Here is a 12,280-nt window from a genome sequence, read left to right as displayed (position 1 = left end):
TCCTTCTCCTTCTGGTCTGACTTTCTTTGGAAGTCATCTTTCATTCTTTTTACCTCATCTCTCATCTCCTTTGCCTCATCTTTTGTCTTCTTTGCCTCATCTTTCATCTCCTTTGCCTCATTTTCAAGCTGGTTGATTTTGGCTTTCAAGACACTATTTTCTGTTTCCTGGTGGTTTATCTTAGTTTTTAAGTTCTTTTCCCAATTGTCTTCAGCCTCTCTTAATTGTGTTTTGAATTGTATTTTGAGTTCTTCCAAAGCCTGTATCCAATTCACTGGGTTTTCTGTTTTATTGCTTGATGTTCCCTCCTCCTTCTCTGTTCTGTTTGTTCCTTGTTCATTGCCTGTATAGAAGCTGTCAATTGTAATTTCTTATTTCTTTTTCTGTTTTTTGCTCATATTTACCCCCTTCTTTACTCCCTGTGGTTGTCTGTGCTCTTGCTCCTCTCTCTCTCTTTTTTTTGGGGGGGGGGGTTTCTGTCAGTCTCCCCTCTTGGAGCTTTGTCAGGAGATCTCTCAGTGCAGTCTTTTGAATTGAGTCCAGCACGAGGGTTCCTTGGCTCTGTCTTGTTGTTAGGTTTGATTTTCAGTCCCCTAGGAACATTTAATTTGTATTTGGTACGGAAGGGTTTTCAGAGGTCTGAACTTTTGCTGTCTCTATGCTGCCATCTTAACTCCACCTCTCTCAGGCTCTCCATAAACTTTTTTTTTTTAATATAACTATATATTTTATTTGAGACATTTAAAAACATTCTGTAAAGATTCATAGACTTCAATAGAATGTCATAGGGGTCAAAGACACAAAAAAAGCTTAAGAATCACAGTCGTAAAAGTTGTTTTTAAGCATTGATAGATTATTGTTTAGCTTAGTTTGCCTCATATAAATTTGTGCTTAAATCATTAATATTGAGATATTGTTTGATAATGATAATAATAGCAAACATATTGTGCTTTAAGAATATTATCTCATTTTATCCTCAACAATGCTGGAAGGTAAGTGCTGTTATTACCTGCATTTTACAGAGGAGGGAACTAGAGGCAGATATAGGTTAAGTAACTTCTTTAGGCTCTGTTACAATTTAAATTACCTCAAGAGACTTGATTTTTGGGGTAAGAATATCAGTTTTTTTATTATATCCCTTTATTGGTTAGGCCAGCATTATAACCAATTAGCATAGAGGTCCATGGCCCTCTCAAATAAGCAGAGAGCTCAAACCTTGGTCAGACAGCTCAATAAATAGAATTGTAGGAGCTCATTACTCAGCCCCTCCCCTTGAATATCCATAGACATCTCATAAGTAGTGAATTGCTAATTAAGAGGTGGTCCATCAGACCCCCAGTCCTTCCTCACACTAGAGGTAAACAGGTGAAGGTTTGCACTTACACTGGAAAGGAATCCTTGTCCCTTTCATTTATTAACAAATTCTGTTCAAAGGAAAGATATTCTTTGGGATTCCCAGGGACAAAGAAAATGCAAAAAGCAGATTGGATAGGATCTATGATCCTCAGACACAATACACAGTAATTCTCTCTAATATACAGGAACTGAAGACTTTCTACTCCAGGGACCCAGTTGTGACAGGATTTGAACTCAGGTCTTCCTGACTGCTTGTCTAGTACTCTGTTTCTATTGTATTTCTTAGCTGCATCAGTTACAAATTATAAAATGCTTGTAGGCAGATTTGTTGTAAAGAACAAGCAGTTAGGGATCCAATTTTTACATCAAATTACTTTACATATGAGTTTCTCATAGGACATAATTTTATATTACTACTCAGTTATGTTACACTCTGATTATCTCAATATGATAGTAATCATGAGAGGAAATACAAGTATAACATAGCCATCATAAAATTGAAGACATTCTTTTGAGATTAGTAAATAGCATTTATCTTTGTTAGCACTAATTTTTTTAAATTCAAAGATAGATTATTTTCCCAGTTATATGCAATAATTTTCAACATACATTTCCCAAAATTATAAGATCCAAACCATCTCCTTCCCTCCACCCACTCAGAGATAGTAAGCAATTTGATCTGTGCTATATATGTATTATCATACAAAACATACTTCCCTATTGGTCATTTCTATGAGAGCACACCCCTAAAAAACCCCAAAATAAAAAGCATAATTACACTGATGTGAAAGATAATACTTTTTGATCCTCATCCATCTGACTCCAACAGTTCTTTTCCTGGAGGTGGATAGCATTCCCTTTCATAGGTCTTTCAGAATTGTTCCAGATCGTTGCATTGCTAACAATAGCCAAGGATAACATTGATTTTTTTCCTCATAAAGAATAATTTAATTGTACATAAAATATAGACATATAACATATATTTAAGTAGCCTTTGACAAGACTTGTCATCTTGTTCTTTAAACAACCTAGCCTAAGTGGAATCCTCTTATGTATTAGAAATTTAAGATTTAAGTTCTTCAGGTAATCTCTGGCCCACTTCTTAACTGGGAGTGTTCCCCAACATTTTGCCCAGACCTCTCTCCCTATCCACTTTCTCTCTCTTGATAACTTCCTCAGCTTATATGAGTTTGACTGTCATCTCTATCCCTGATTTGTTTATTCATCCCCAATGTCTTTTCTAGTTCTAGTTCTCCCTCACTAAATATTGGATATTTTAAACTTTGTGCCCCAGAGAAAGTTAAACAACATTTCTAAAACTGGACTTCTTATCTTTCCCTCCAAACCTTCCCCTTTTCTAAACTTTCTTTATTTCAGAGGCAGCAGCATCCTTCTGGTCTGCCAGGTTCATACCTGTGGTATTATCCTAGACTTCTCACTTTCCTTTTCCCCATCCAGTACATTTACCATATCTTGCCATTTCTGCCATTACAACATCTATTCCATCCTTCTTCTTCCCTCTACTCACATAACTACCTCCTTAGTTTAGACCCTCACCTAAAATATTGCAATGTCCATCTTATTAATAAGTCTCCTGAGCCTCAGATCTCTCCCTATTCAGACCAACATATGTCCTATAGCCAAAGTCATTTTCCTTAACTCCAGATATGACAATGACATTCTCCTACTCAGAAAATTGCAGTAGCTCCTTATTGCCCCTAGGATCAAATATAAATTCCACTGTTTCTTATAATAGCCTTACACAACCTTGCCCTCCATCTGTCTTTCTGGCCTCCTTGCACCTTGTTCCCCACTCAAAACACTCTGGTTTCCAGCCAAACTAGCCTTTTTTTTATACTCTCCCATGGTACTCTATTTTTTGACTTGTCTAGAATGTACTTTCTCCTTATCTCCACCTCCTAGAGTTCCTCTCTTTCTTTGAGATGCAACTTACCCTCTTATCTTTTGCATAAAGCTTTTTCCTATCAGCTCTCCTGCTGGTGCACGCCTGCTCAAACTTTATATGTTGTATCTATTCCTATTATATTTATGTTGTATGTATACATTTTTACATGTACTGTTTTGTTTTGTTAGAATTTAAGCTTCTTGTGAGTAGGGATTATTTCATTTTTTTATCTGTGACCCCACTGTCTAGCTCTGTGATAGTTAAATGACATTCATAAAACATAAATGACATTCAATAACTGGAAATAATCAATTCCTGAATTTTTCTTTGCAGGTCAGAAAAGCACCAAATATAAGTGATTTTGATCAGTGGGAACCTGAGGCAGTTAACCTTAATTCAGAAGTCAGAAACTTGGATGTTCCCACTATACTTCCAAAAGAGAATTTGCCGAGTCTTACTGAACATTCTGCCTCAACAAAGGTTGAAGAGACTATTGAAATTTTGCCTGCTGATACCATTGCCCAAGTAAAACTGAATGGGACAGATTCAGATAAAGGAACAGGAGAGTGCATGTCTGACAAACGAAGTGACAGCCCTAATCCTAAGCTGATGGGAAAAGAAACTTTTCCAGAGAAATCTTCAGATACCTCACAAGAGACTCTGATTGCTGATGAAATCCCCAAAAGAGAAGGAAAATTAGAGTCCTCCCGGGTTGAAGCAGCCACCTCAGATCCATATATAATGAGCCTTCAGAATCTTATGAAAAAATCAAAGGAATATATAGAAAGAGAACAAATTCGACGTAGCGTGAGAAATAACTCAAAGAAGAGCATCACTGAGAGCCACTCGGACAAAGAGAATGATGCTGTTATGATGAGTGACTCTGGAAAAGAAAACACAAACTGTTTAAGCAAAAGTTGTGGTTCAGTTTCACTTGATAAGCCAAGCCTTAATAAATCAAACATTCTTCTCCAAAGTGCTACCACCCAGATGAGCAGCATGAATGCTTTAGCTTTAGCTAGCTTCTCCAAAGTGGATCTACCAGTGGGAATGGGTACGCCCACTCTTTTGGATTCAGAAGAAGATGAAGATTTTAAAGTCACCTCCACTTTTGATCCTGAAAGTAGCGTTGTCAAAAGTTTTACAGGTTCCTATGCCAAGTTACCTAGTCCAGAGCCAAGTGTGAGTCCTAAAATGCATCGGAGACGACCTAAGTCTTCATCAACAGGGCACATATTTATAAATAATCCAGTAAATGCCTATGAATTGAGTCCTAAAGAAAAGGGGAGGGCCATGGATTTAATCATACAAGATATCAACGAAAAGACAAATATACCTGAGTCTGTGCCAAAATTTCCTATTGATTTAACTGAAGTTTGTTCTAGCAAAGTTCAAGTTCCTATGGTCAGCAAAAATGCTTCTGAAACTGGAGATGAAGAATCAGTCTTAGGTAAACCAAATGAAATGAATCAACATTCAGTCAACCAATTTGAAAACAGAGTCATTCAGGTAACTGGTACAGTGGAGGGTCAAATAGCATCTGATGGGAGAGAGCCACACAAAATAGACAATAATTATACTATAGTTACAGAATTGCATGAGCCATATGTAGCCAGTCAGTGCATGGTAAGTCAAAAGTGTGGAATAAGGAATGCAATCAAGCCAACTAGTGTATTGGAAAAAAACTGTAATTCACAAATGGAACTGAATAAATCTTATGATGTACAAAATCCATCTCCACTCCTGATGCAAACCCAGAATAAAAGACAACAGATGGATACACCAAATGGACCCTGTGGAAATGAACAATTTGTGGAAAACAGTTTTGAGAAGGTTAAGCGGAGACTTGATTTGGATGTTGATGGCTTACAAAAAGAAAATAGCCCTTATGTCCTAACAAGTGGAACAGTTGAACAGGACAGACAATGGATACGGGAAAAAAGATATTCTAAGGGATCTGTAATTATTAACAAGAATGAGCTGTTAGAAATGAGTTCCAGAGGTAAGAGAATTCTACATTTTCATGCAGTTGGTGCTAATCACATAACAAAAGGCAATTTTATTATAGAGATCTTTTAAGTTTTGAAGGAAGTAATTATTTTAATTTGTGTTATCATGATATGTAGGATTGAATCCACTTGGCAAGGGTAGTCTGATTAACCACACTGATTTAAAGAGCTTTTCATTATTCACATGGACTTTCTTATTTAGATTCCAAAACTTTAGGTGCCTATTAGATGAGATCTTCCTAATGACAAAATAAAGCTCTTGCATAGAACATCACTTATTGATCTGAATCTGGTACACTGACATATGATATTCCATTTGGGCTATGGCTGTTATCCTTGTTTCCTGTGATATTCACTGGTAGATTTTCAAAGCTTTGGCTACTTCAATAAACACTTGAACATCAAATTATTAGACAAAGAAACTGTAAATAGAAATGCGTGTAATACATCTAGAAATACCTCATGATGTATTTTTAAATAGAATGCCTTTTTTGTTGATTAGAATTGGTATTTTCTCTCCCATCCTGTCCTATGTTATTAGAACTCTTTTCCCTTTTTATTCAGTCTTATTATATAAGGTTTACTATAGCAAAGCTTTTGATGCTTGACATTTATAATTGCCATCACTAACAAAGAAGCTTGATAGGAATAGAGTAAATTAGGCCATCTGATACATTTAGAACAAGTTACAAGAGAACCATTATACTAGTTTAATACATAATTATCTGCAATGAAAATCTTTCTGCTATAAAAAAAGAACATTTCTTTGGAAAGATTTAATGTATATATCTTGTATTTAAATTTAGTAGTATATAATTATCCTGACCAAAAAAAAAAATTAAAACCTATCCCTTCTGTCTTAGAATCAATACTAAGTATCAGTACCACCAAGGCAGAAGAGCCACAAGGGCTAAGCATTTGGGATTAAGTGACTAGACTGGGTTCACACAACCAGAAGTGTCTAAGGTCCGATTTGAACCCAGGACCTCTTGTCTCCAGGCTTGTCTATCTATCCACTGAGCCAGCTAGCTGTCACGATGATCCCAACATTTTTGTGGGTTTAACCTTCAGGTTTCTTATTTACTTAATCACCTCTGTATTTTCACATATTTGGAACTTAACGTCTAATGTTCTTCTGTAGAACTCCAGAGTGAAGTCTTTAATTTTTGAAGTAATATACTAAAAACAACAACAATAACAGAAATACCAAAGGAGATAATCTTCTAGTAGATTAATTTGTCATAATTATGATGGTACATATTTTGCTTTAATTCTGACTGGTAGAAACCATCAGATGAGCAGATAAAGAAGTATGAAAGTGTTATAGGTCTTTATTAAGTAGCATCAAAATGGAGTGCAGTAGTGAAATACAAAGTGGTAGAAAGTGAGGATATATATACTTTTGTGTAATTTGAGAAGATCTACTACTTGATGCTGTGATGCAAATAGTAATGATATTGAAGAAATGTCTTATTTTAAGAATTCAATGTTTTCCAAATGTGTTGAGAGTATGTTTCTTTGCAGAAGGAGAAGAAATGCTAAAAAATAAAATGTTGGCTTTTGAAGAAATGAGGAAGAGACTTGAAGAACAGCATGCTCAGCAGTTATCAATACTTATAGCTGAGCAGGAGAAAGAGCAAGAGAAATTACAAAAGGTGAAGAATCATAATATAAGTGTATAGAGGTGTTAAGTGAAATTTAGTACATTTAGAGCCTTTAGTATTTTTATAAAATGTGAATTGTAGAAGTGCTGGTTCATTTTAGCACATTTGTAGCATTTGTATGGGAAAATTGTATAGGGGCAGTTAGGTGGCTTAGTAGGCTGTAAAAATTAAATCTCTAATAAAAATATTATATTTTAAGAGATTTATTAATGATCATTAGAAATCAAGGAATAAAGAAGATACAAAATAGAGACCATATGCCCATGACTGATCAGCCAGTTCAAACACCCACCTTACCACCACCAAGCTCAGGACCGAGTGTAAAGAGGTGGGACCTTCTACATCGTTGCCTAATATCCCCTATCTACAGGAAGTACATAATGACAGGAAGTCAGTGGGCTCCTGGGAAATGTTCTTTTTTAGTGTAACAGATTTTCAATTATACCTTTTCCCCCCTGAGATCCGTGGAAGACTAGTCTCTCCAAAGGATCTTGTAAACATAACCAACTTTGAACTTACAATAATTTGGGGATAAAAGGAAAAGAGAACAAAACCAATGACTGCTAGGCGCAATGACAAAAAGCTAGTTAGGGGGCAGTCCCCTTTGGCATAAGAGTATACATACAAAACAAATGCTTTCAACCCCACACAGTTCAAATCACCATATCCCAAAGTTAATTCTGTATCTTCTGGTGCAGTGTGTGGCCTGTGCAGGCATCTTAATGGTGCCTTCTCCAAATAATTCACTTTCTGGATTTGGAGAGGTAGCATGTTTCTTATCCTAAAATTACTCTCTAAAAGAATTTAAACTTTGCAATTCAGAATAATAATTGTACAAGACTGAGAGTCAGATGGGAGATCCTGAGTTCAAATGTGGCCTCAGATACTTCCTAGCTACGTGGCCCTAGGCAAGTCATTTAACCTCAATTTCCTAGCCCTTACCACACTTATGCCTTAGAACCAATACACAGTATTGATTCTAAGAAAGGAAAGTATGGGTTTAAAAAGTAATTGTGTCTCAAATGATTTAATATCTAAGAATTAAAGGGAAATGTAGAACATGTGAAAAGTATAGTTTGCTTAATGCTTGATCTAAATTCTTATTTCTGTTGTTATTTTTTTAAACCCTTATCTTCTGACATAGAATCAATACTATCAATTCCAAAGCAGAAGAACAGTAAGCGTTAGGCAACTGAAATTAAGTGACTTACTCATGTCACACAGGTAGTAAGTTGAGGTCAGATTTGAACCTTGAACCTTCTGTCTTTAGGCCTGTCTATCCACTGAGTCACTTAGCTGTTCCTCTGCCTTTATTAAATAAGGAAAGTCCTTGTCTCCAATACGTCCATGTGGTGTGGAAATGAGCCTGGGATGACAAAGGCTTTGCTAGTAGAGAATAAACTATTACAGCTTTTGGGTCTAGGACTCTTCATTATATCTATTATCTAAGAAATAGCCTCTAGCTTAGTGATAGAAAACCTTTTTGGACTTTTTGGGACCCAGTGCCATGTCTATCCCCATTGCATGCCATACTGCACTTCCTGCATTCAGGGTTGGTGCCAGGCGCTTAGAGGTCTTGGTGTGCCATCTTTGACACATATGCCATAGGTTTGCCATCACAGACTTAGCTAATGTCAGAGACAATAATCACCTTGAGATGATAAATTGATTCAGCTGTGTTGATTCTAAAACCTTCAAAGTTATTCTTTTGTGTGAGTCTAATTGTTGTTTCTATTCAGTCAACTCTTATATCTCTATAGCTATCCCTAATCTCTTCCTTCTCACCTCATTTTCCCCCCATCCCCACCCTGTACCTAAGCACTTGCTAAGTACTATCAATTCTGCTTTCATACCTTAAAAATCTTTCATGGGGGGCAGCTCAGTGGATTGAAAGCCATGTCTAGAGATGGAAGGTCCTGGTTTCAAATGTGACTTCAGACACTTCTCAGCTGTGTGACCCTGGGCAAGTCACTTAACTCCCTCCCATTGCCTAGCCCTTACCACTCTTCTGCCTTGGAACCAATATACAGTATTGATTCCAAGATGGAAAGTAAGGGTTTAAAAAAAAAAATTCTAGAATGAGAGACATGGCTATTGTGGGAATTTGTTTTGCTTGAGTGTACATATTTTTGTGAGGGTTTTGTTCTTATTAAATTTATTAAGTATATTTTATTATTATAATTCTATAATTTGTCTAATTTAATTATGTTTTTATTATGTATAATATATGCATTTATTATGTATTTTTAAATTATGGGGTGGTAGTGAGGAGAGAATGAATGCACATAACTAATTCTACCTCTATATCATCCCTGAAATCTTTCTTCTCCATTTTTGTAGCCACCATCCTAGTTCTCCTCACCCCACTCCCCCTAAGACACCTCCCATCATTCCCCCCAACACCCTTCTTCTCCCCTCCCCCGGCCTCTTGGACTATTGTAATAGCATCTTAACTGATCTCTTTGTTTCCTGCATCTTCTCTCAAGTCCCCACAACTGCCAAGATAATCTTAAGGGACGAGTATGACTATGTCACAGCCTTGTGCCAAAACATTCAGTGTTTCCCTGTTTTTTCTAGTATAAAAGAGAATTTGAGATCTGCCACTTGAACCTACCTTTTTAGCCTTTTTTCATATTACTTGCTTTTTGACTGTTCCCTGTCTTCAACATTCTATCTTAGTAAATCCGCACAGTTTTGTACTTCTCATTGTAGGAGTAAAAATGAATAAATACTCCTAGTATTTAAAAGTATATAGGATTTTAATAATAAATCAAAAGAGAGGGAAAAGAAAAAGGATTCTTTTAGTCAAGTGAGCAGAGCAAAGAGAGCCAGAGACTCACACCTGCAGCACTTTACCAAAAGCACAAGCTCCCAAAAAAGAGCTCTGCAGTATGGGTCTCAGACTAATTTATCTCCCAGGCCTCCGTATGTAAAATGAGGACGTAACTTAAAAGGATGCTGGGAATGTAGCTCGGGTGTGGCAAATTTTCCACAGGCACATCATCTCCATCTCTGAGTCCTTGTTTACTTTTAAGGCTCAGCTCAGGTATCTCTCCTCAAGGTTTTCCTGACTCTTCCCCTTCACAACCAGTTTCTAGTATTTTCAATATCAGATGACTTTGTATATGCTGACTTGTGTACATTTTTTTTATTCCCCTCCCCTAATTGCACCAAAAGAATGTATGATTCTTGAGTGAATGGATTGTTTTGTTTTTTCTTTGTGTTCCCAACTCCTAGCACAGTGCATTAAAAATATATGCCTAATAAATGCCTGTTGGATTCAGTTTACTTTAAATTTCCCACAATTGTCAAATCTGTATCAGAGGAAAGGTAGATTGTATTATACTGATAGATTAATTTATAAAGGAAATGTGATTGAACATGAGGTCTGGCATATTTTAATAGATCATTAATCTACAGGAAATAGAAGAACAGGAGAGAATACTAAAAGAGAAGAAGGAAACTACGGCATTAACAGCTGACATGAATCGTAACAATGCAGTGGAATTAGAATGGCGAAAAATAAGTGACAGTGGCTTATTAGAAACAATGCTGTCACAAGTGGACACCCTCCATATTGCCAATTCAAATAATTCTGGTAAATATTTAAAGCCTTTTCCTTTATTTAAATTACTCCTGCTTTACATGATACAGAAAGTGGTAGAAAGGTCTTTAAAGTAATATTATCAGATGAAATCTCTCCTAGGTTACCACCATCTGCCAACTGCTTGGTAACCAATGAGAAATGAAATGCTGGCAATAGTCCAGGTCCTTCTAAGTAGGGGTTTAAATGAAGAGTAATCATTTTAGTGAGGGAAGTTTCCCATCCTGTGTTCATTCATGTGGCAGATGACATATGGCAAATAAAAACAAAATTTGTCATCTTCAGAGTACTCTTACACTATATTGTACTATATCTAGCACTCTGTCCCCTTGTGATTGCTTTCTAATGTCTTTTATTTTCAAGTGATGCTATTATTTGTGTGTGTACATATTTTAAAGTTCCATCTGTTGTGTCAACTTAAAAGTGAATACACATGAAAAACCTACATGTGGTTCAGGATTTAGGGGGTTGTTATGCTCCGTAAGTGCAAAGCTTGTACACCTGTGATTTCCACCCACAGTATCTATACTGATTGGTGATGGTTAATGTATAGCACTTCTGTAGTATTGAATATAGTCTCTGTTTTTTACCTTTTATCTAGCTTTTACAAATTCTACCCTACAACATAGCTTTGCTTCCACAAGTGAAGTACCATTCTACCTCTGGGGATCATCAACTAGTGGTTTGCCCAAAATCGCAGTAACAAAGCCTCTGGGAAGGGGCAAAACTAGATGTTCTCAGGTTAGTAAAATTTAATTATGTACTTTTATTTTTAAACCCTTCCCTTCCATCTTGGAATCAATACTGTATTGGTTCCAAGGCAGAAGAGTGGTAAGGGCTAGGCAGTGGGGCTTAAGTGACTTGCCCAGGATCATTCAGCTGGGAAGTGTCTGAGGCCAGATTTGAACCTAGGACCTCCTGTCTCTAGGCCTGGCTCTCTACTGAGCCACCTAGCTGCCCCCTAATTACATACTTTTTTAAAAGCTACATTATTCTTTTTTTTAACCTTTACCTTCTCTTTTAGAATTAATACTAAGTACTGATTCCAAGACAGAAGAGCAATAAGGGATAGGCTATGGAGTTAAATGACTTGGCCAAGGTTACACAGCAGGGAAGTATCTACAGTCACATTTGAACTCAGGACCTCACATCTCTAGGCTCTATCCCCTGAGCCACTAGCTGCCCCAGAGGCAACATTATTCTCTCAGGCTCTATAAATGAACATGAATAGTTTGACAGTACCAATTTTAAATGCTTAACATTATGAAACTATATAAAATGTAAAAAAAACAAAAGAATTTGTTTCAATACCTCCTTACAAGCTAAGAAACAATTCTGTGATACAAAAATCTTAAAAAATTTCTCCTTATTTCTTAAAGGTTTTTAGTCTCGAAGTACAAGCAAAATTTGACAAAATAACTGCAGTGGCAAAAGGATTTCTTACCCGTAGGCTTCTACAGACAGAAAAAGTGAAACATCTTCGGCAAACAGTTAAAGTAAGGGCACTGGTAAAATATTTTTTTATTTTATGTAAGTATTTTTCCTTTTTTTCTTCTTTCTACCCTTCATCTTTTGACATCTGCAAGTTGGAAGATAAGATTAGAACTCAGATGAAATACTTAATTTATGAAGTATCATAGATAACTATTTGTGTTGTTGCTTAGAGAATTCATTGATTCTACAACTTAAAAGTAGATAATACATTCTGTTCTTTATCATTCTTCATGGTAAACATAATTTG

General features: G+C 36.3%; 1 protein-coding gene across 7 annotated transcripts in view; it reads left to right on the top strand.

Annotated features, from left to right (window-relative positions):
• The window catches only part of CCP110 (centriolar coiled-coil protein 110), a 34,464-nt gene that overhangs the window by 12,302 nt on the left and 9,882 nt on the right, over window positions 1–12,280 (top strand). For 3 of the 7 annotated variants that reach the window (XM_056806570.1, XM_056806569.1, XM_056806568.1), the window contains 5 exons: window positions 3,596–5,264; window positions 6,796–6,926; window positions 10,356–10,533; window positions 11,141–11,280; window positions 11,919–12,047. In XM_056806570.1, the coding sequence (XP_056662548.1) occupies window positions 3,596–5,264; window positions 6,796–6,926; window positions 10,356–10,533; window positions 11,141–11,280; window positions 11,919–12,047 (2,247 nt within the window). The remainder of the gene's footprint in view (window positions 1–3,595; window positions 5,265–6,795; window positions 6,927–10,355; window positions 10,534–11,140; window positions 11,281–11,918; window positions 12,048–12,280) is intronic. The other 4 variants (XM_001366462.4, XM_001366406.4, XM_016423862.2 and 1 more) reach the window with 3 other exon arrangements.

This window comes from Monodelphis domestica, chromosome 7, assembly GCF_027887165.1.
Source record: "Monodelphis domestica isolate mMonDom1 chromosome 7, mMonDom1.pri, whole genome shotgun sequence".
NCBI lineage: Eukaryota > Metazoa > Chordata > Mammalia > Didelphimorphia > Didelphidae > Monodelphis > Monodelphis domestica.
Note: the sequence above shows the minus strand (reverse complement) of the source record. Positions and strands in the feature narration are given on the sequence as shown.